The sequence below is a fragment of the Protopterus annectens genome, chromosome 1.part0 (assembly GCF_019279795.1).
Source record: "Protopterus annectens isolate FY-2018-M chromosome 1.part0, PAN1.0, whole genome shotgun sequence".
In the NCBI taxonomy this organism is placed as follows: domain Eukaryota; kingdom Metazoa; phylum Chordata; order Ceratodontiformes; family Protopteridae; genus Protopterus; species Protopterus annectens.
In genome coordinates, this window is record NC_056725.1 from 140,173,991 (window position 1) to 140,196,159 (window position 22,169).

General features: G+C 44.1%; 1 protein-coding gene across 2 annotated transcripts in view; it reads right to left on the reverse strand.

Annotated features, from left to right (window-relative positions):
- Nucleotides 1–22,169, reverse strand: part of SAE1 (SUMO1 activating enzyme subunit 1) — an 803,581-nt gene that overhangs the window by 90,083 nt on the left and 691,329 nt on the right. For both annotated transcript variants that reach the window (XM_044090079.1, XM_044090150.1), the window contains exon 7: nucleotides 14,373–14,517. In XM_044090079.1, the coding sequence (XP_043946014.1) occupies nucleotides 14,373–14,517 (145 nt within the window). The remainder of the gene's footprint in view (nucleotides 1–14,372; nucleotides 14,518–22,169) is intronic.

The following is a 22,169-nucleotide window of genomic DNA, read 5'->3' on the forward strand; positions in this document are numbered from 1 at the left end:
GCAGATAACCCAAATATAATGACTGCAACAGTGAAACACAAAGAACATCTGCTATAAAGTGGTATTGCTTTCTATATCCACTGTTGAAATTCTAAGGAAAACATCCATAACTAACAGTGAGAAAAGCGCATCACAGTATTCCTCTCACTTGGAAGTATGGTAATTTGCAGGTGTATGTGTATCTATGTATACATACATACACACACACACACACACACACACACACACACACACACACACACACACACACAAAAATGTTTACTCTCTCATTCTCCCTCTCCCTCACCCATGAGAGACACACGCACACACCACACAAGCGTGTATGTGTGTGTGTGTGTGTATATATATATATATATATATATATATATATATATACATACATACATATACACACATACACAGATAAAATGCATACTCTCTCATTCTCCCTCTCCCTCACCCATGACAGACACACGCACACACCACACAAGCGTGTATGTGTGTGTGTGTGTGTGTGTGTGTGTGGGTGTGTGTGTGTGTGTGTGTGTATATATATATATATATATATATATATATATATATATATATATATATATATATATATATACATATACACACATACACAGATAAAATGCATACTCTCTCATTCTCCCTCTCTCCCCCCCATGAGACACACACACACACCACACGAGCGTGTATATATATATATATATATATATATATATATATATATATATATATATATATACACACATATATACATACATATACACACATACACAGATAAATTGCGTACTCTCTCATTCTCTCTCTTTCCCACTCATGAGCAGACACACACAAAATACACACACACACAGTTACACATATGCCTGTGTGTGCATACGCTATCAGCATGGATGTGGGAGCTGCTGGAACTCAAGGCCCTCCCTGCAAAAATATTTTAATAGCACTGGAGTGAATTTCAACATCTGTGATATTTTTTTGCCAACTTCCCTTTAATTAACACAGTTGCAGTAGTTGCAACTACCTCTTACACATTCTAACAGGAAACTGCCTTCAGGGCCAAGAAGACTGCTCAAAACTCCAACTAGTTGATGTGTAATGTACAGCCAGCTCTTGGAAGGACAACAGCGGAATTACACTGTACTGTATATGATCCCACATGGACTTTGTACTCTGTCATCATACTGTGCAAAAGGTTTGGCAGCAGGAGGGGAAACTACATTGTCAGTTACTCCAAGGCCAGACAACAGGGGAATGAATCAGAGATGTGGTCCATGAGTGTGTGTGGTGGCTGTGAAGCTAATGGCAAGTCATGGTCTGCTACACCGCTGACATCCTCAGGTGTGCGAGAGGGATCATAAAGATAACAGGGGTTGTCAAGCTCAAAGTGCAGCAGAATTTCAACCTTTGCTGCAAAAATTATTATGTTCAGGACCCTCTCTCACATCAGGAATAACTGATGTTACAAGTGTCCAGTTCCATGCCTATGAAGTTATTCACTGACAAGGTCTCCGAGAGGACTTTTTGAAATTTACAGCCACCTTAACAACCAAGATGCTACTGACAGCATGGATGCTTCTAGAGAGTTCCTCAGGAAGCTACCAGGAAGCAATCACTAGCTTATGGGAACAGAAGTTGAGCACTCTGTTAGATACTACAAACACTAGGGAAATCTCAAATTGCAAGATTTATACTGCAAGTGATACATATCTACAATGGAACAGGAATTCCATGTGTGTACCCCAAACAAGGTTGTTTCAAAGTCCAGCAGCATCATACAGGTGCCCAGAGACAACAAACGTATAACAGCTTGAAGAATCAAAATCTGGAAACTGGTCTACAGGATGTGCTGGCTGAAATCAATGAGACCTTGTATAAAATGAAAAGTGCCCAGCCAATATGGGACAAGAAGGGAAATCATTAAAACTCCAGACCTCATTCCAAATAATAAGGTAGTCTCTATGGTTCATTTTATTATTAAGTTCTGGGTCTGTCCTCAGAGCTCCAATAAGACAGGCTAATCCATCAATGGAGACCTTTCTGGGGAATGACCTATTTCATGCAGAATTTTGTTAGCAGTAATTACATAGACAATCAAATAGTCCTCTGAAACATCTCCAAGCTGTGAAATACTCCCCGTGGAGAGCAGAACTATTTCATTGGGGCTGGCAAAACCATACTTGTGAGTACGCATATATAAGAAATAAGACAGGTCACAATAAGGAGGAGCAGTGGTGGGCTTCTAACCTCTTCAGTAATGGAAAGAGCAAATCTGTGTGACATTTAAGTCCCTTCCTTACACAGTGATGAAAATTCCTGTTCTTTTTTTTGTCTTGCTTGCTTGACATAAAACAAGATTAGAAAGAGGTAGACAGAAGGGATTACAAAAGTCCTTCACACTGGTGAAGGTCTACTTTCTCTCTGGAGGTCACTGACCTGGTAAATGGACACCTGGTCAAACAGTACTTTCACCATGAAGTAGTCATGCAGAATATTTTTCTTGAGCTCCTCCATGATGTAGGCTAGTCTCAGCCACTCCACTTTGTGCAGGCACATGTCAGAGCCTGCAGTCTTGGCCACAACATCCACACATTCAAAACTAAATGTAAGCCACCTTAAAATATGGGTTTAGTGGTGGCAGTATTACAGGCACAGCATCAGCTGATACAATGAAGTGAGACATTAGTCACAGGATGAAGATGACAGTTTGTCAGTCTATATCCACATCATCACCACCTACGGTTAGAAGCTCTAGGTAGTGGCCAAAAAAGATGAGATCATGGATACAAGCCAACAAAATGAGTTTCCATTTCAGTGCCGTTGAATTCACTCACAGTGACAAATTTGGGATCTTGGCAAAAATGAAGGATCTTCGAATACAGCCTCTGTTCTACTGGGCTGTGAAGAATCATTTGAGATGGTCTAGGCACACAATGAGGACTTCCAACAGCACATCCCTCACCAAGACAAGAAACTGAAAAATGAATGGATAAGTGGATTCATACTGCAGAATATTACAACCTGTTGATGTATTGAATAATTGCTTCAACCATTTTCCATCTGACTGACGGCTACTTGTGTACCTAAGAGCATACTGTACATGTGCATACTATTGTTTATTTTTCCTACTACACACAAATCATTTTTGCTACTGTTTTACTCACTAAATAATGCACTTTGGATTAACAGCATGGTGCTGAAAACAAAAAAGTGTTACCTCAAGGCAGTCTGAAGTGTCATGTGCTAATAGTACCGTTTTTTGAAATATATTACAAAGTAAACAGAATATGGTCATAGAACAACCAAAAAGTACAGTTTTGTACCTACCATAAATGTAGATGTCCGATAGGAATGCATCTGCAGTCCTTACAAATGGGTTGTCCTGTCGTCAGGCAGCCCTTCGGTCGGCCGGATTCCAAAGTCTGGGTCTGGCCTCGGCTGAAGTCGCACTTCACCCGACGTCATAGCTGCAGTTATTCGAGTATAAAGGCATCAGCTGACGCCATTTTCCTCAGTGTTTCTTGCCCCAGATGCCAGGTGCCCTCTTGGAAGGCGAAATTTGGATAAATGCCAATGATTCCAAATAGTAGAGAGCAAACACAAAAAATAAGCATGTATGTACATATATACAAACAAATACACCATAATAGATCCCCCCCAAGCTAGCTGAAGGCTGGCAAATACCCTAGGAGTACCTCAGAGGGGAAGGTGGGTGGGTAATCCTGACTGCAGATGCATTCCTATCGGACATCTACATTTATGGTAGGTACAAAAAGTAGTTTTGTACCTACCATAAATGTAGATGTTCGAAGTCCTTACATATGGGTAGTCCGCTGTCCTCGGTCGGCCCGAATACCAAAGTATTAGGTTGACGTCGGTCATGGGCACTCAGATCTGACATCAGAGCGTCAGGGTATAAAAGCGCATGACCGACGTCATATCCTCAGTCTTTTCTTGCCCCAGATGTCAGAAGGCCCTAAAAAGAAAGGCCACAGCCCAAAAACAGGATACCTCCCAAAAACATGCCCAACAACAACCATCACCCAAACCATATAACCATGCCAAACTACAGAGGGGAAGGAGGCAGGGTAAATTGGACTGCAGCAATGTGGATCTTCGAACATCTACATTTATGGTAGGTACAAAACTGTACTATGTTCTTCATCTCACATTGCTGCAGTCCTTACATATGGGTAGAATCCCAAAGCAGAGGTAAAGGGAGGATGGCAAAATCATAAAGCATTAGGGGCTGCTAAAATGCCCTGTAATATTGCAGTGGCAAATCCAGCCCTAGACTTAGAATAAAGAGGAAGGTGGTAATGCTTGGAAAAAGTATGTACTGAACTCCAAGTGGCTGCTTCCAAAATATCTTTTGTAGCTACCCCTTAGAAAGGCAGTAGAAGTGGCAGTAGCTCTAGTGGAATGAGGTCTGATTCCAGCCGAATCTCCTTACCATGATGGGAATAACAGAAAGAAATACAAAACCCAATCCATTTAGAAATAGTTTGTTTTGAAACAGGTTTTCCCTGAGAACCCAAAGCAAAAGAAACAAACAACTGCTGAGACTGCCTGAACCCCTTGGTTCTGCTCAAATAATAACGTAACTGCCTGTGAATATCCAAAGTATGCAAAATCTTCTCCCTTTATTTTGGGGGTTTGCATAAAAGTAGGCAAATGAATAGTTTGGTTCAAGGCCACACTAGAAACCACTTTAGGCATAAAGGAAGGATTAGTGCAAAGATACCCTATCCTTATGAAAAATCAGGAAAGGTTCCACTGCCATAAGGGCCTGTAATTCAGAAACCCTTCTTGCAGAGGTAATGGCCAACAAAAAAGCAGTCTTCCATGATAAATATTTTAACTCGGCAGTAGCTGCAGGCTCAAAAGGTTGTAGAGTAAGCTTTTCCAACACAAAATTGAGATCCCAAGCAGGAGTAGGAGCTCTACGTGGGGGTCTTATGTTCTTTGCCCCTCTAAGAAATTGCTTAAACAAAGGATGGGAAAATAAAGGAGGGTCACAGTCATAGTGAGCAGAAATGGCTGCAGCATGAACCTTTATCGAGGAGAAAGACAAACCCTTGTCCAATAACTCAGTAAGATATTGAAGAGAAACACTTAAATCAGGCTTGGAAACATCAAAGTCCTTCGCTTTGCTCCAAAGAAAAAATCTCCTCCATTTATCAGCGTAAACTTTCCTTGTACTAGGCCTTCTGGCCTCCAAAATAACATTCAAAACTTGTTGTGGAAGCTGAGACCCTCCAGGGTCTAAAACAGAATATGCCAGGCTGTGAGATGCAGAGACTGAATCTTGACATTGAGGAAGTGATTGTCCTCCTGAGACAAAAGATGCGGAATCAAAGGCAGAGGCCATGGAGGTTCCCGTACCAAACTCCTCAGTAGTGGGTACCAGTGCTGTCGAGGCCAATCCAGCGCTATCAGAATCATGGATGGCTTGTCTATTCTGGCCTTCAGGAGTACCTTGGGAATGAGAGGCAGAGGTGGAAAGGCATAGACATGAAGATTGCTCCAACTGAATGATAGAGCATCCACCTTCTAAGCTGTGGGATGAAACCTTTTTGTGCAAAACTTTGGCAACTGGTAATTTAGTGGAGAAGCGAACAGATCTATGTCTGGAGTCCCCCATAACACTGTCAACTTTTGAAACACATGAGGATCCAGTTTCCACTCGTGAGGATCCACAATTTGTCTGCTCAACACATCCGCTAAGGAGTTCTGTGCTCCTGGTAGAAACCTTGCCTGAAGATTGAGGTGTAAACTGAGAGCAGTCTCCCACAAAATCATCGCTTGCCTGCAAAGAGGGTACGAATGGGTTCCCCCTTGCTTGTTGATGTACCACATGACAGTAGTGTTGTCTGTTTGAATCAACACCTGTCCTGGGTGAAGTAAATCCTTGAAAGCCATCAATGCAAATTGGACTGCTAACATCTCCTTCAAGTTGATATGCAAATGATGAAGTCTGACAGGCGTGTCTTGCACCCATTTTCCATTGAGGTGTGCTCCCCAAGCCTTGTCCGAGGCATCTGTCGTTAGAATCTGACTCGCCTCTGGTCGGGTCACAGAGAGTCCCTTGTTTAGGTGACATTCCTGAGCCCACCACAAAAATTCTTTCTGAATGCAAGGTATTATCTGAATGACAGTGTCTAGATCTTGGCAGTGTTGTGTCCATACATTTTTGAGATACCATTGAAGCTTCCTCATATGCAGTTTGGCATTGGGAAGCACCAGAATACAAGATGCCATGAACCCCAAGGCTTGAAGGACTGTCCTTGCAGTCAGCCTGGACTGTAGAGACATTTGATGGAAATAAAGAGAAAGGCTTCTTTGTCAAAAAGGCCATCTGGGAAGCTGTATTCAGTCTCACACCCAGAAAGCACATGTCCTGAGAGGGTACTAGACTGGACTTTGTTTCGTTCACAGAATACCCTAGGCATCTTAACACTACCATCACATACTGTAGATGATGCAGAAGTTCGTCTTTGTGTTGTGCAATAATCAGGCAATCGTCCAAATAAGGATAAATCTATTCCTCTTAACCTGAAAAAGGCTATCACTGGAGCCAGAACCTTTGTGAACACTCTGGGCGCAGTAGATAAGCCAAAGGGCAATGCAGAGAACTGATAATGTAAATTTCCAGCCCGAAAGCAGGTACCTCCTGCAACTGGGCCTGATAGGAACATGAAGATAAGCCTCTTTGAGATCCAGAGTTACCATCCAGTGATCTTTTCCCAACAGAGGTAAAAGCTGTTGTAACGTCAGCATTTTGAACTTTGGAATGTCCAGATAAGTGTTGAGGATAGATAAATCCAAAATTGGTCTCCACGTGTTCCCTTTCTTTGGTACTAGAAACAGGCGAGAATAAAATCCTAGTCCCACTTCTGACAGAGGAACTGGCTGTATAGCTCCTATTTGAAGAAGTAAAGAAATCTGCTTGTGAGCCTCTATCCTTTGCCGAGGAGGAACGTCTGGCATGCCTTTGAAAGGAGGCAATGTATGGAAATAGAACTTGTAGCCTCGGTTTATAATGTCCAATACCCATTTGTCCTGGGTGACTAAAAGCCAGATTTGCTTGAAGAGTGCTAACTTTCCTCCCAAAGGAGCTGCCAGGGAAGAAGAATCTGGCAGCCGAAAATGCAGGTCATTGGGCCTGTTTACGAAAGGACTGGCCCCTGCCCTCACCTGCAGATTGTGCAGGTGAACTCCAAGTTCTAGGCCTGAAAGTACTGTGAGCTCTGCCCCTGCCACGTCTAGATCTACCCCTAGACTGAGAATCAGAAGAAGGGTAGGTCCACCCCTTAGTAGGCCAATTTCTACTAAACTTTGGAGGTTGCACTTGCAAAAAATCTTTAACAGTCTGCATGGACTTAGCCTTGTCTTCCATTTTCTTCAAAACAGACTCCACAGGGGGACCAAACAAAACTTCAGACTGTAAAGGGGCATCCAGAATTCTAGTTTTAACATGCTCGGACAAATTCTGATCCTTAAGCCAGGCGTGCCTCCGAAGGACTGAACCAGTGGCAGCCACCCTAGAAGAGGCCTGTACAGCATCAAAACCACACTGCAAAGAATGCTTACCCACCTGTTCAGAGACATGCACTAAATCCTGCAATTCTTTACACTCTATGCCCTCTGCCAAAGCATCCACTTTAGATTTTAGCTGAGAAAGGAGGAAATTCTGATATTTCAACATATGAAACTGGCAATTTAAAGCCCTCATAGCTAAAGTAGAAGAGGTATACACCTTCTTACCCCATCTATCCAAAGCTCTAGCTTCCTTATCTAGAGGAACCGGATTCTTTACAACAGAAGCTCTAACACCCTTAGGCCCCTGACTAATAGTTTCTGGGTCCGCCCTAGGACTCTTATACAGATATTTATGAGCCTCAGGCACCCTGTAATACCTGTCCGGTTTAACGGCAGGAGGCAAAGAATCTGGATTAAGGGAAGCCTCCGAGAAAACATCTTGAACAACATCCAAAACAGGAGGTATAGCCAAGGGTCTATGCTGTGGTAAAAACAAGAATTCCCTAAGCCTCTTCCGTGAATCAGAGAAATCCTGTCCTTCCCACTTAAAATGCTCCCTCATGGAATGCAGAGTTTCTGAAAATGAAAAATCCTCTGGAGGAGAAGCAGAAGGAGTGGAATCCTCTGCATCAGAATCCGAATAAGGAGGAAAATCTTGAATATCTTCAGCAGAAGAGTCTGAGCCATCTGAGGCCTGATCCAAACTTTCCAACTCTGGCTCCACCCTGGGCCTCTTATCAGGAGGGGGCATAGAACCTCTAATTAAAGTAATCAAATCTTCTGCCATTTTAAGCATGTGCTTTTTAGGCACAAACCCTGAAGTACCTGGAGGGACACCAGAGGAAGGCAAAACAGACCTGCCCTTAGAAGAAGCCTTAGAAATAGTAGCAGAAGGCCTAACCACCTTAGGCATAGAAGGGAGAACAGTAACCTGAGAGGCCCCTTCAGCATGACCTGACTCCTGTGAGGCCACATCCTGCAAAATCAAAGTTTCCCCCTGAGACTCAACAGAAACTGCAGCCGGATCCACCTGCTCCACTGTAGTTTCTGCAGGACCGGCGTCCGAAACGGACGAATCAACCTGTCTAGGTTTCAAGGATTTGTCTTTGCGCTTCTTAGGAAGCGGCCGGAGGACCCGACGGCGTATTATAATTACACCACTTACCAAAGACTAACCTAGCACAATCTAACCTTCTTTTTATAGTGCGCTTATTAAACCTAGCACAAAACCGACACCCGACTACGCCGTGGTCCGGTCCCAAACAAGGAATGCAAAGAGAGTGATAATCCCTATGCGGTATCTGTTTCCCACAAGAAATACAATTATTCACTTTTTCTGACATCCGGAATTAACTGAGGCAAGAAAAAACAAAAATATTCCCCAACGGGGTACTTAGCCCAACTTGGTTTCGGTCTGAAACTCAGAATACGAAAATTTCAGAACGCCGAACGGCACTTGCAACGCTGCTTCTGCATCGGACCATGCGGCAAAAAAGACTGATGATATGACGTCGGTCATGCGCTTTTATACCCTGACGCTCTGATGTCAGATCTGAGCGCCCATGACCGACGTCAACCTAATACTTCGGTATTCGGGCCGACCGAGGACACCGGACTACCCATATGTAAGGACTGCAGCAATGTGAGATGAAGAACATCTGTACTATGTCCTTCAAGGATGCATCTGCAGTCCTTACAAATGGGTAGAATACCATAGCTAAACAAGGGGAGGAGGAAAGAGTAGAGATTATGGTGTAGCTAAGATCCCCTGCAAAACAGCAGTGGCAAAACCTGCTCGGGATCTAGAGTATAAAGGTAAATTGTAATGCTTGGCAAATGTATGCACGGAGGTCCAAGTAGCAGCCTCTATAATGTCCTTGGTAGCCACTCCTCGTAAGAAAGCTGTGGTAGTGGCTGTAGCCCTTGTGGAGTGAGGCCTGATGTTCTCTGGAGTTTTCTTTCCATGGTAGGAGTAACAAAATCTAATGCAATTTCCTATCCATTTGGAGATTGTCTGTTTTGAAATTGGTTTTCCTTCCTTTCCTGTGGCATAAGCTACCAGAAGCTGGTCAGTTTTTCTATTGGACTTAGTCCTGTCCAGGTAGTAGCGTAACTGTCTGTGTACATCCAAGGTATGCAAAAGTCTTTCTCCCTGTTCTGTGGGTTTGGGAAGAATGTAGGTAGGTGGATAGCCTGATTTAATGACACTCTGGATACCACCTTAGGCATAAATGTAGGATTTGTTCTCATGGACACTCTATCTTGATGGAAGATCAGAAAGGGTTGCACTGCCATTAATGCCTGTAGTTCAGAGACCCTTCTTGCTGAAGTTATTGCCAGCAGGAAAGCAGTCTTCCAGGATAAGTATTGTAATTCTGCTGTTGCTGCTGGCTCGAAAGGAGGAAGTGTCAATTTTTCTAGCACAAAGTTCAAGTCCCATGCTGGCAATGGTGGTTTCCTGGGAGGTTTTACATTTTTAATTCCTCTCAGAAACTGTCTGAGCAGGGGATGAGAGAAGACAGGAGGATCCAAGCTGTATTCTGCTGAAATAGCTGATGCATGTATCTTGATGGAAGAATAGGACAGGCCTGTGTGGAAGAGCTCTGCCAAGTACTCCAGGATGTTGGCCATGTTTACCAGGGTCACATCTTCTCCCTTTGCAGTACTCCAAATGAGATATCTTTTCCATTTTGCTGCATAATTCTTTCTTGTTGAAGGTCTGCGAGCCTCCAGGATTATGTCTTTAACCCTTTGGGATAAATTTGGGTTAATTGCTGTTATGTAATGTTCCAGGCAGTTAGCTGCAGAGTTTTCAGGTTTGGATGCAGGATGTTGTAGTTGTTCTGTGTTAACAGTAATGGGATCAGGGGTAGTGTCCATATTTGTTCCCGAGACATGCTCCTCAGCAATGGGTACCAATGTTGTCTTGGCCAGTCTGGAGCTATCAGAATGATCCTTGGACGTTCCTCTTTGATCTTGAGAAGCACCTTGTGCATCAAAGGAAGTGGTGGGAATGCGTATGCTGTCAGGTTTTTCCAACTGAAAGATAGGGAGTCCACCTTCCAAGCAAGTGGGTGGTACGTCCTTGTGCAGAATTTCTTTAGCTGGTGACTGAATGGGGATGCAAACAAGTCTATTTGTGGTAATCCCCATTCCCTTGTGATGGCTTTGAAGATGTCCGGATGAAGCATCCATTCGTGGGCATCTGTGGTTGTTCTGCTTAATATGTCTGCTAGAATGTTTTCTTTTCCCGGTACAAAAATTGCTTGTAACTGAATGTTGTAGCTCAGGGCCACATCCCATAGGTCCAGTGCCAGCCGGCATAGAGGATATGAATGGGTGCCTCCCTGTTTGTTGATGTACCACATAACTGTGGTGTTGTCTGTCCTTATCATCAACTGACCTTCTTGGAGAAATGGTCTGAATGACTGGATTGCCAATTTTACTGCCAGCATTTCCTTTAGATTTATGTGTAGGCGCAGCTGGTCTTGAGTCCATAAGCCTTGTATGCACTTGCCCAGCATGTGTGCCCCCAACCGAGGTCTGAGGCATCTGTCGTGATGGTTTGGCTTGGTTGGCTGTTGCAGAAGGGCAATCCTGTGTTTGATTGACAGGCCTGAGCCCACCATAGGAACTCTTGTTTCAGGCATGGGATTATTGGAATTTTGGTTTCTAGGCTGTGCTTGTGTTGGGACCACAAATTCTTTAGGTACCACTGCAGCTTTCTCATATGCAGTCTGGCATGAGGGACCAGAATTATGCAGGATGCCATGAAGCCTAGAGCTTGCAGTACTTTTCTTGCAGTTAGGTGGTTCTGCTTTGTTAATGCCAAGAAGTAGAGAGGTAGTTGCTCTTTCTTTTCTGCAGTTAGGAATGCCATTTGTTTTGATGTGCCCAGCTCTGAACCCAGAAAGGTTATTCTTTGGGATGGAATCAGCCTTGACTTTTTTATATTGACTGTATATCCCAAGGCTTGCAGCAGGTAAATGACTCTTTGTAAGTCTTCTGTTAGCTTGCTTTTGTTGTCCGCTTGTATCAGGCAGTCATCCAGGTAGGGATAAATTTGGATTCCCTGAAGTCTGCAATGAGCAATTACTGATGCCAGGCATTTCGTGAACACTCTGGGCGCAGTAGATAAGCCAAAGGGCAATGCTGAAAATTGATAATGCTCTGATCCTGCAAGAAATCTGAGGTATCTTCTGCAAATTGGTCTTATGGGGACGTGCAGGTATGCCTCCTTGAGATCTAGAGTTACCAGCCAAGACTCCTTGCCCAGCATGGGAAGAAGCTGCTGTAGGGTCAGCATTTTGAATTTTGGAACAATAAGGAATGTGTTTAAAGCGGACAGGTCTAGAATGGGTCTCCATTTGTTTTCTTTTCTTGGTACCAGGAAGAGTCTGGAGTAAAATCCCTTTCCTTGCTCCATAGATGGTACCTTTTCCACAGCTCTCATTCTTAATAGCTGAGATATTTGCTTTAGAGCTTCTGCCCTTTGAGTAGGTGGTAGGTTTGGCATTCCTCTCTTCCCTGGTAGAGTATGGAAATGGAACCTGTAACCTTGGTCTATAGTTTGCAAAATCCATTTTTCCCTTGTGATGCAATGCCAGTTTTTTGAAAATAAGGTTAGTTTTCCGCCTAAGGGTGCTTCTAGTTGTTCCCTGGTAGGCGGTGCCACTGTCAAGTCACTGTGATTGAGTTGTTGTAGTGGTGGTGGCTGCGTCCGTGCCTCGCTGGTTGTTACCTTGCCATTGGCGTCCCCTGTAGGCACCCCTGGATTGGTTTCTGCCTCTTGAACGCCTATTCCTGCCTCTCTGAGCCTTAGAGGAGTCCGGAAAGGACCAATTCTTGGAGGGCCAGTTCCTGCTAAACCTTGGAGGTTGAACCTGTAAGAAATCTTTCACTGTTTGTACAGATTTCGCCTTCTCTTCCATCTTTTTTAGTACCTGCTGAGCAGGGGAACCAAATAAATTGACCTTGTCCATGGGTGCATCCAAAAGCTTTGATTTAACATGGTCTGGTAATGCCTGTTCTTTCAACCATGCATGTCTCCTGATAACTGTGCCAGTCATGGCTGATCTAAAGGAAGCCTCCAGTGCATCATAGCCACATTTTAAAGAATTGTTACTAACCTGCTGTATGTTATGTACCATTTCCTGAACATATTTTTTATCTAAAGATTCTTCAGAGGAAAGCTTTTTAGTTAACTGGTCAAGCATAAACTCTTGATATTGAATCATATGAAATTGGCAGTTCAAAGCCCTAGCTGACAAGGTAGCAGAAGTGTAAACTTTTTTACCCCATCTCTCTAAGGACCTGGATTCCCTTTCAGAGGGGAGGGGGTTTTTAGTAGAAGTAGCAGCTACAGCTTTAGGGCCCTGGGAGATAGTCTCTGGATCTGCAAAAGGAGCCTTGTATAAATGGTGATGAGTGTCCGGGACCCTGTAGAACCTATCGGGCTTAGCAGGAGCCGGAGGTAATGAATCAGGAGCAGTGCAAGCATCATTAAATGCATCATCTACAACAGAAAGAACTGGAGGTATAGCTAAAGGCCTATGTTGTGGCAAATGTAGAAAGGTTCTAAGCCTTTTTCTGGAGTCTGAGAAATCTTGGCCCTGCCACTGAAATTGTTCCCTCATAGCATGCAAGGTTTCCCCAAAGGAAAATTCCTCAGTTGGAGAGGCTGAAGGAATGGACTCTTCCGCATCAGAGTCTTCGTAAGGAGAATAAGAAGCCTCAGGAGGGTCTGTGTGTTCTGAGTTATCAGAGGAATCATCAGTGGATACTGATTCAGGGGGCTCTGCTCTAAGTCTCTTTTCTGGAGGTGGGAGAGAGGACCTGTCTGGATGAGGCTGGGATCCACGAATTAAAGAAATTAGATCCTCAGCCAAAGAAAGCATATGAGAGCTAGTGCTGGGCCTGTGTGAGGGGGGTTTGGCAGGCACAGTTTTTGAAGCTTTGGCTGCTTTAGCCCTGGCAAAGGCCTTAATAGACATGGCTGCAGGAGGCCTAGCAGCTCCACGTGCAGGGGTTGAAATATCCAGGGGAATTGTGTCTGATAATTCCTGAGAAACCGCAACAGAAGGCTGGATTTCAGAAGCCGATCCTACCAGGTTAGAGGAGGCCTCGGTAGAAGGCATGGTTTCGGCTGGAGAAAGAACCGCTTGCTCGGTTTCGGCCGAAACCGAGACACTCGCGGTTTGCTTAGTTGCGGTTTCGGCCGAAACCGCGGACCGCGAGTGTCGGTCCTTTTCTTTCCGTTTTTTGGAAATTTGCGTTGTCGGAGGATCCGACGGCATAATATAGGCAAAATCAGAGCCGAAAATTTGTTCAGCAAACTCCGACCGACGTCTAAGCGTCCGTCGGTTAAAAGAAGCACAGGCTAGACAAGCTGCTACGTCGTGGTCTGGGCCTAAACAATGTATACAGTAGGAGTGGAAATCTTTATGAGGTATTTGTTTCCCACAAGATAAACAGTTATTCACTTTCTCTGACATCGGCTGAGGCAAGAAAGAGTCCCCAACGGGGTACTTAGCTTTTTAGAAGTCTTCGAAGTAGTATTCGGTAGTAGTAATCTCTGGATCTGACCGACCGGCACTTGCGAACAGCTTCTGCTTCGGACGCCACGCGGCAAGAAAGCCTGAGGAAAATGGCGTCGGCTGATGCCTTTATACCCAAATAACTGCAGCTATGACGTCGGGTGAAGTGCGACTCCAGCCGAGGCCAGACCCAGACTTTGGAATCCGGCCGACCGCAGGGCTGCCTGACGACAGGACAACCCATTTGTAAGGACTGCAGATGCATCCTTGAAGGACATCTGGTTAAAGACATTCAGCTATGAAAATACATACCTGAATAAGTCATCTGGAAGCAGATCACTACTGACTCCAACAGAATCCATCACATCATTCCGTATCTGCAGCAGCAACTCAGAGTCTTCTACATAACTTTCAGGTTGTGGATCACGACCTTTATCAGTACGGAATTTTAAAAGAACTGCAAAAGATTAAAATACAGAAAACTGTTTTAAACACTGACTGATCTGAAGGTTGGTTTATTCTAAGAAGCAACAAAATATACAGACAATATAAACAGTCCCCTAAAAGTCTCAGTCAGCTGGCTATAAATGCGACGCACAAACCAATATCTGTCTTCATCATCTCATCCAAAAAACAACACTGTTTTAATAAGACATTATAGTCTGGAACAGTATAATATTCTAAATACAAAAACGTAGCAGACAACGTCTCAGTCCTGCCTTTGTGTGTCTGCACTGTATACTTAACTAGCCCCTGGCTCCAATAAAGCACATAAGAAACATATTTCACAGTGAAAATTAGAAGCAATGAAAATGAAAAGACTGAAGTCATTTTCCAGAGTCAATACTCAGTAAATTGTTAACTAAGTACCTCAGGGAAAGTTCTACAATTAAGAAATGCAAAGGAATAAATTGGTAAAAGCACACATACTTTACCCAAAAAGATCAATGATGAATGAAGAACTCAGAAATAAAATTAAATCCTCCAAAAGTAAGTATGAAATGAGAATTGTTACCTCTGCTAAAGACTACCACACAAAGCCTCCCTCAGCAACATCAGAAATATTACAGGTAATGCCCACCAATGCTCAGCACTACTCATCCCTGGAGAGCAATGCCAATATATTAGTGCATAAATTCAGCACTAACTTTACTCCCCTACCTACCCCTAATTTACTTTTACTTATTAGCACAACCATACCAACCCCTCTGATCACCTTAGAGAGCAGATTCTGTTATCCTTGCCAAGGCCATAAATACTTACTCTCTGGGTCCTGATACTGTGCCTGACTGCACTTCCGTCAGCAGAAGACACTGTCTGGCAGACTCACTACTAAGCCTATTAAACCTCAGCTTCTTTAATGGTTTGTGCCAGAGGAATGCAGAACTGCAGTAGTCATCCCACTTCAAGAGGGGGATTCACTACTGATCCAGGAAAATACAGACCTATCAGCCTCACCACCCTTATCTACCAAGTAAAGGAACACATCATTATGCAACTTATTAACAAGAACAAAGGCAGTCTACAAGGCTTGGTGTAAAGTCCATTTGGGTTTGTTAAAGGTAGATCCCACCTCCTGAACACGGCTGACACCATCACACATTTCGGCATTATCAACAATCTATTGTAAATCCCTATATATTACCTACTGCAGAGCAAACTGGCTGACAGAACCCAATGTATTAGTGTAGGAGGCAAGATCACTTCAAAATGAGAAGATAGCAGTGGTGTCCCCAAAGGATTGGTCCTAGGACCTTCTCTGATGTCAATGCCAACATCAAGGGCCTGTTGCTGACCAAGTTTGCAGATGATTTCAAACTTGGAGCAGTCATTAACTCCCTATCTGACTTCCACATTTTTCAGGAAATACTAAAAAGTACAGTAGGGTACACTTACCATAAATGTAGATGTTCAAGTGCATTCACTGTTGCAGTCATTGCATTTGGGTAATCCTGCTGGCAAGTTGCCCTCAGTCGGCCTGAATTCCAAAGTCTTGGGTCCTGCGTCGGCTGCTGTCACTCCATCCCTGACATCAGGTCGGCAGAGGTATAAAAGAAGCAGCTGACGCAGTTTTCTTCAGTTTTTCTTGCCCCAGATGTCAGGTGCCCACAAAAAGAAGAGCCAAATTTTATATATATATATTCAGAAATACACCAATATAAATTTTACCTTAATCTATAAGCAAATACACCACATAGGTAGTATAAATCAGAGAAGGAAAGATAAGATCCAAAAGAAAAAAGGGGAAGGTGGGAGGGCAACCTGGACTGCAACAGTGAATACACTCGAACATCTACATTTATGGTAAGTGTACACAACTGTACTATGTTCTTCGTGTTTCACTGTTGCAGTCATTACATTTGGGTAGAGTCCCAAAGCTATGGTTGGGAGGCTGGAACTAGACAGCAGTAGGAGTGGCTATGAGGCCCTGCAGAACTGCAGTGGCAAAGCCTGCCCTGGATTTAGAGTAGAGTGGCAGATGATAATGCTTGGTAAAGGTGTGCACTGAACTCCAAGTAGCCGCCTCTAAAATGTCTGTGGTTGGAACTCCCCTGAGAAAGGCTGCTGGGGTGGCTGCATCTCTGGTGGAATGAGGCCTAATGCCCTTAGGCACTGGCTTGCCATGGTGTAAGTAGCAGAAACGAATGCAGTGGCCTAACCACTTAGATATAGTCTGCTTTGAGATAGGCTTTCCTTGTGATCCTGCAGCAAATGCCATTAGTAATTGCTCTGTCTTCCTGAAAGCTTTGGTTCTGTCCAAGTAGAATCTAAGCTGTCTGTGTACGTCCAAAGAATGCAGGATTCTCTCCCCCTTGTTCTGTGGATTTGGGTAAAAGGTTGGCAGATGGATGGCTTGGTTAAGAGCCACACTGGTCACTACTTTAGGCATAAATGTTGGGTTTGTCCTCAGGGAGACCCTGTCTGGATGAAAAATGATGAAAGGTTCCACAGCCATGAGTGCCTGTAGCTCTGAAACTCATCTTGCAGATGTAATTGCTAAGAGCAGAACTGTTTTCCAAGATAAAAACTTCATATCAGCAGTAGCAGCTGGCTCAAAAGGAGGCAGGGTGAGCTTTTACAAGACATAGTTGAGGTCCCATGCTGGTACTGGTAGTCTCCTTGGGGGTCTTACATTTTTGGTGCCTCTGAGGTACTGCCTTCATAAAGAGTGAGAAAAAAGTGGTGGCTCTGTATTGTAATGAGCCGAAATGCCAGAGGCATGAATTTTTATTGATGAAAAAGATAGGCCTTTGTCCAGCATCTCAGTTAAGTATTGCAAAATATGAGGAATATTTGGTACTGCTGTATCAGTTCCTTGTGCCTGGTTCCAGGCACAGAATCTCTTCCATTTTCCAGCATAAGACTTTCTAGTACTAGGCCTTCTAGCTTCCAGAATGACATCCATCACAGCTTTACTGAGAGGTGTTTTGTTGTGTGACTACATTATTCGCCATGCTGCCAAGTTTAATGGCCTGAGTTGGCTGTGCATGATCTGATTGTCTTGCTGGGACAGTAGTCGAGGTATTTGAAGTAAGGTCCAAGCTTGGTATAGAGATAAGTTTCTTAGTATTGGATACCAGTACTGGCGTGGCCAGTTTGGGGCAATCAGTATCATCTTTGACTTCTCCTGTCTGACCTTTAGGAGCACCTTGGGGAGGAGAGGCAATGGCGGAAAGGCATATACAGATAGGTTTTTCCAGCTGAAAGATAGGGCGTCCACTTTCCATGCTTGTCTGTGATAAGTCCTTGTGCAGAATCTTTTTAGTTGGTAATTGAGACGGGAGGCAAATAGATCTATGTCCGGGCATCCCCATTTCCTTGTTATCATGCTGAAGACTTGTGGATCCAGCTTCCACTCGTGGGGGATCCATGAGGTTTCTGCTTAGTTCATCTGCCAGAGTATTTTCCTTTCCTGGCAGGAATTGTGCCTGCAGATGTATTTGGTAAGTCAAAGTTGTGTCCCACAAGGTCATGGCTAGTCTGCAAAGGGGGTAAGAATGTGTGCCCCCTTGCTTGTTTATATACCACGACTGTGGTGTTGTCTGTCTATCAGTAGTCGTCCTGGAAGCAGTAGGTCCTTGAAGGCTGTCAGGGCATTTTGAACAGCTAACATCTCTTTTTGATTGACATGTAGATGCATTTGGTTTGAGGACCATGTGCCCTGAATGTATCTTCCTGCCATGTGGGCTCCCCAGGCATAGTCTGATGCATCCGTTGTTAGTGTCTGCTTGGCTGGAGGTAATGTGAATGCCTGTCCCTTGTTCTGGTGACAAGCCTTTGCCCACCATCGAAACCCCAATTGCAGGCAGGGAATGAGAGTAATGACTGTTTCCAGGCTGTGGAAATGTTGAGTCCAAACACTTTTTAGGTACCTTTGAGGTACCATTGAAGTTTCCTCATACGCAGTCTTGCATATGGAATTAGTAGGATGCAGGAAGCCATGAAGCTCAAAGCCTGAAGAATTTTTCTTGCAGATAACTGGGCCTTTGTTGCCAACATTTTGAAATAGGTAGTCAATTGCCTTTGTTTGTCTGGCGTGAGATAAGCCATCTGGGCAGTTGTATTCAAGCTTACACCCAGGAATATTATCTCTTGTGAGGGTACTAGTTTTGATTTCTTTTTGTTGACTGTGTACCCTAGGTATGTTAGAAGTCTTTTCACAAACACCAGATGTTGAAGAAGAATGTCCTTGTTCTCTGCTTGAATGAGACAGTTGTCCAAGTAAGGATATATTTGTATTCCTCTTTGTCTGCAGAATGCAATTACTGGTGCCAGGCATTTTGTAAAGACCCTGGGCACAGTAGATAAGCCAAAGGGCAGTGCAGAGAATTGCTAATGCATTGAACCAGCCTTGAATCCGAGGTATGTTCTGCATGATTGTCCGATTGGAACATGCAGGTATGCCTCTTTTCGGTCTAAAGTCACAAGCCAAGCATTCTTCCCCAGCATGGGCAGAAGCTGCTGCAAAGTCAACATTTTGAATTTTTGAATATCCAGGAAAGTGTTCAAAATAGATAGGTCCAGTATCGGCCTCCAGGCCTTGTCCTTTCTGGGTACCAAGAACAGTCTTGAGTAAAATCCTTGTCCCTGCTCTTGCTCTGGTACTTGTTAAATGGCCCCCCATGTCCATGAGGGATGAGACTTGTTTTTGAGCCTCTGCCCATTGATTTTTTGGCAGATCCGGCCAGCCGTTTGCCTTTGGTAGAGTATGGAAGTGGAACTTGTAGCCTTGTGACACTATGTTTAGAATCCACTTATCCTGGGTAATGGTGTGCCAATTTTGAGCAAAAAGTGCTAATTTTCCCCCTAAGGGTGCTGCCAAAAGATAAGTGCTTGGTGCCGGCAGGGGGAGGTCATTGGGACTGTTTTCTGTATGTTTATGATCTATCTTCTCCAGCTTTGGAGGTAGAAGCACCCTATTGCTTGGGCCTATAAGGACCTTGCGCCTGGGATCTGCCCCTAGGGCGTCTGGGTCTGCCCCTTTGAGATCTGTCTGACACAGGAAAGGACCAATTTTTTGTAGGCCAGTGTCTACTAAACCTGGGTGGCTGTCCCAATAAAAAATCTTTTGACAGTTTGTATAGATTTAGCTTTGTCCTCCATTTTCTTTAACACCTATTCTGCCTTAACACCAAAGTATCATGCTGTAAAGGTGCATCTAGTAATTTAACTTTAACATGATCAGGCAGATTTTGTTCCTTTAGCCAAGCATGCCTCCTAATTACAGAACCCGTAACTGCGGCCCTGCAGGAGGCCTCCAAAGAATCAAAACTACATTGCAAAGTATGTTTTCCAACTTGTTCTGCTGCATACAGTAAATCCTGCATTTCCATGTTTTCTGCACATTTAGAATTTAACAACATTTTCTGTTTAAGCAATCCCATGACATGTTGCTGATACTTGAGCAAATGAAATTGACAGTTTAAGGCCCTTATTGCCAAAGTTGCGGAGGTGTAAACCTTTTTTTCCCCATCTATCCAGTGCCCTTGAATCTCTGTCAGAGGGGGTGGGTTTTTTGCAGTGGAAGCCTTAACCCCCTTTGGACCCTGTGATATAGTTTCTGGGTCAGCAGCAGGGTTTTTAAAAATAAATTTGTGTGAGTCAGGAACCCTGTAATATCGGTCAGGCTTAACAGGAGCTGGGGGTAAGGAGTCAGGGGTCAGACTAAACTCCGAAAACACATCTACAATGTCCAACACAGGTGGAATGGCTAGAGGCCTGTGCTGAGGTAGTAATAGACAATCCCTGAGCCTCTTTTTAGATTCTGAAAAATCTTGGCTCCCCCAGTGGAAATGCTCCCTCATGGTGTACAAGGTTTCCCCAAAGGAAAAGTCCTCAGGAGATGCTGAAGGTATAGATTCTTCAGCTTCAGATTCCTCATAGGAGGGAAGAGAATATTCATGTTCAGAAGAGGAATCAGAAGAAATAGAAACCTGATCTGAAGAATCATAGTCAGTGTCTTGCCAGCTATGACATCGGGTGAAGTGCGACATCAGCCGAGGCCAGACCCAGACTTTGGAATCCGGCCGACCGAAGGGCTGCCTGAGGCAGGACAACCCATATGTTAGGACTGCAGATGCATCCTTGAAGGACATCCTGATCTGAAGAATCATAGTCAGTGTCTTGCCTAGGCCTCTTATCAGGAGGGGGGTGGGAACCCCTGATCAAGGTAATCAAGTCTTCGGCCATTTTGAGCATCTGTTTTTTGTGCACAGAGGACTGTCCATGTGGCTCTTGAGTTTGTTTCCTTGCTTTAGAATGTGCTTTAGTCTTTGCCTTTGAGGCTGAAGTCGTCTTAATGTAAAGATGTTTAAGTCTGAATACACCCTCAGAAGCCGGTACCTGCTCAGCGGCTCCGGACCCATCTGAGGGATTAGCATCCGAGGCTGCAATACCTTGATTGTCCAGCAGCATGGCCAACTCCACGTAGGAGTTGGTAGTGGCCTGCGACTCTAAAGTAGTGGGTGTCAGGGGCTGCAAAAGCAACTCACTGAGAACCGGCGAACAGGCGACTGGCTTAGGAGAAGCTTTGTCATCGGTTTTGGGCCTCGGTTGTTTCTCGCTATCCTTTTCTTTGCGGTTTTTGTAAACTCTGGTAGTCGGATGGCTATCTGATGACATTTCAGGGTAATTAAATTTGCGTCCAAAAAAAGTTTACAGCAAAATCATACCGATGCTTAATAGTGCGTTGGTTAAATCTAGCACAAAACCGACAATCAGAGACGTTGTGATCAGGGCCTAGGCAAGGAATACAGTAAGAATGAAAGTCCTTATGAGGTATTTGCTTCCCACAAGAAATACAGTTATTAACTTTTTCTGACATCAGTCTGGAGCAAGAAAAAAGTTTCCCCAATGGGGTACTTAGCTTTATTGAAGACTTCGGATCTAAAACTCAAATACGAAAATCTCAGGAGTCAGCCGACCGGCATTTGCGAACTGCTTCTGCTTTGGGCACCGCACAGCAAGAAAGACTGAAGAAAATGGCATCAGCTGCTTCTTTTATACCCCTGACGACCTGATGTCAGTGAATAGGCGACAGCAGCTGACGCAGGACCCAAGACTTTGGAATTCAGGCTGGCTGAGGGCAACCTGCCAGCAGGATTACCCAAATGTAATGACTGCAACAGTGAAACACAAAGAAAATCATAACAATACGTAGTGTGTGGTTCATGACCTAAAACTAAATGCCAGGATAAGCAGCACTGTATTGTTGGGCAAACTGGCCACCCTTGCACCTACCACATAAGTGAGACTCCTTTCAAAGTTAACTCTGCCATTAGAGAACTGGGCACTTTTACTGACAATCAACTATCACTTGATTACCATGTACATGCTGCTAAGAAATCCTTGCGTCTTGCCAGACCAAAAAATCCTTGCGTCTTGCCAGACCAAGAAATCCTTCCAACTTGCCAGACTAATCACCAGGGCTACTTCTTCTAGATCTATGGAAGTTATCATCACTCTCTGCGCCTCCTCATCAGGACCGTAAATAAGGTATAATGACCCCTTTGGTATTTATCTGTTTAAGCATATGATCCAGTTTGTGAGGCTACAGTGTTTCCTCAATGAAATTATTAACAGCATGACTTCCTCGTGCTACCCAGATCA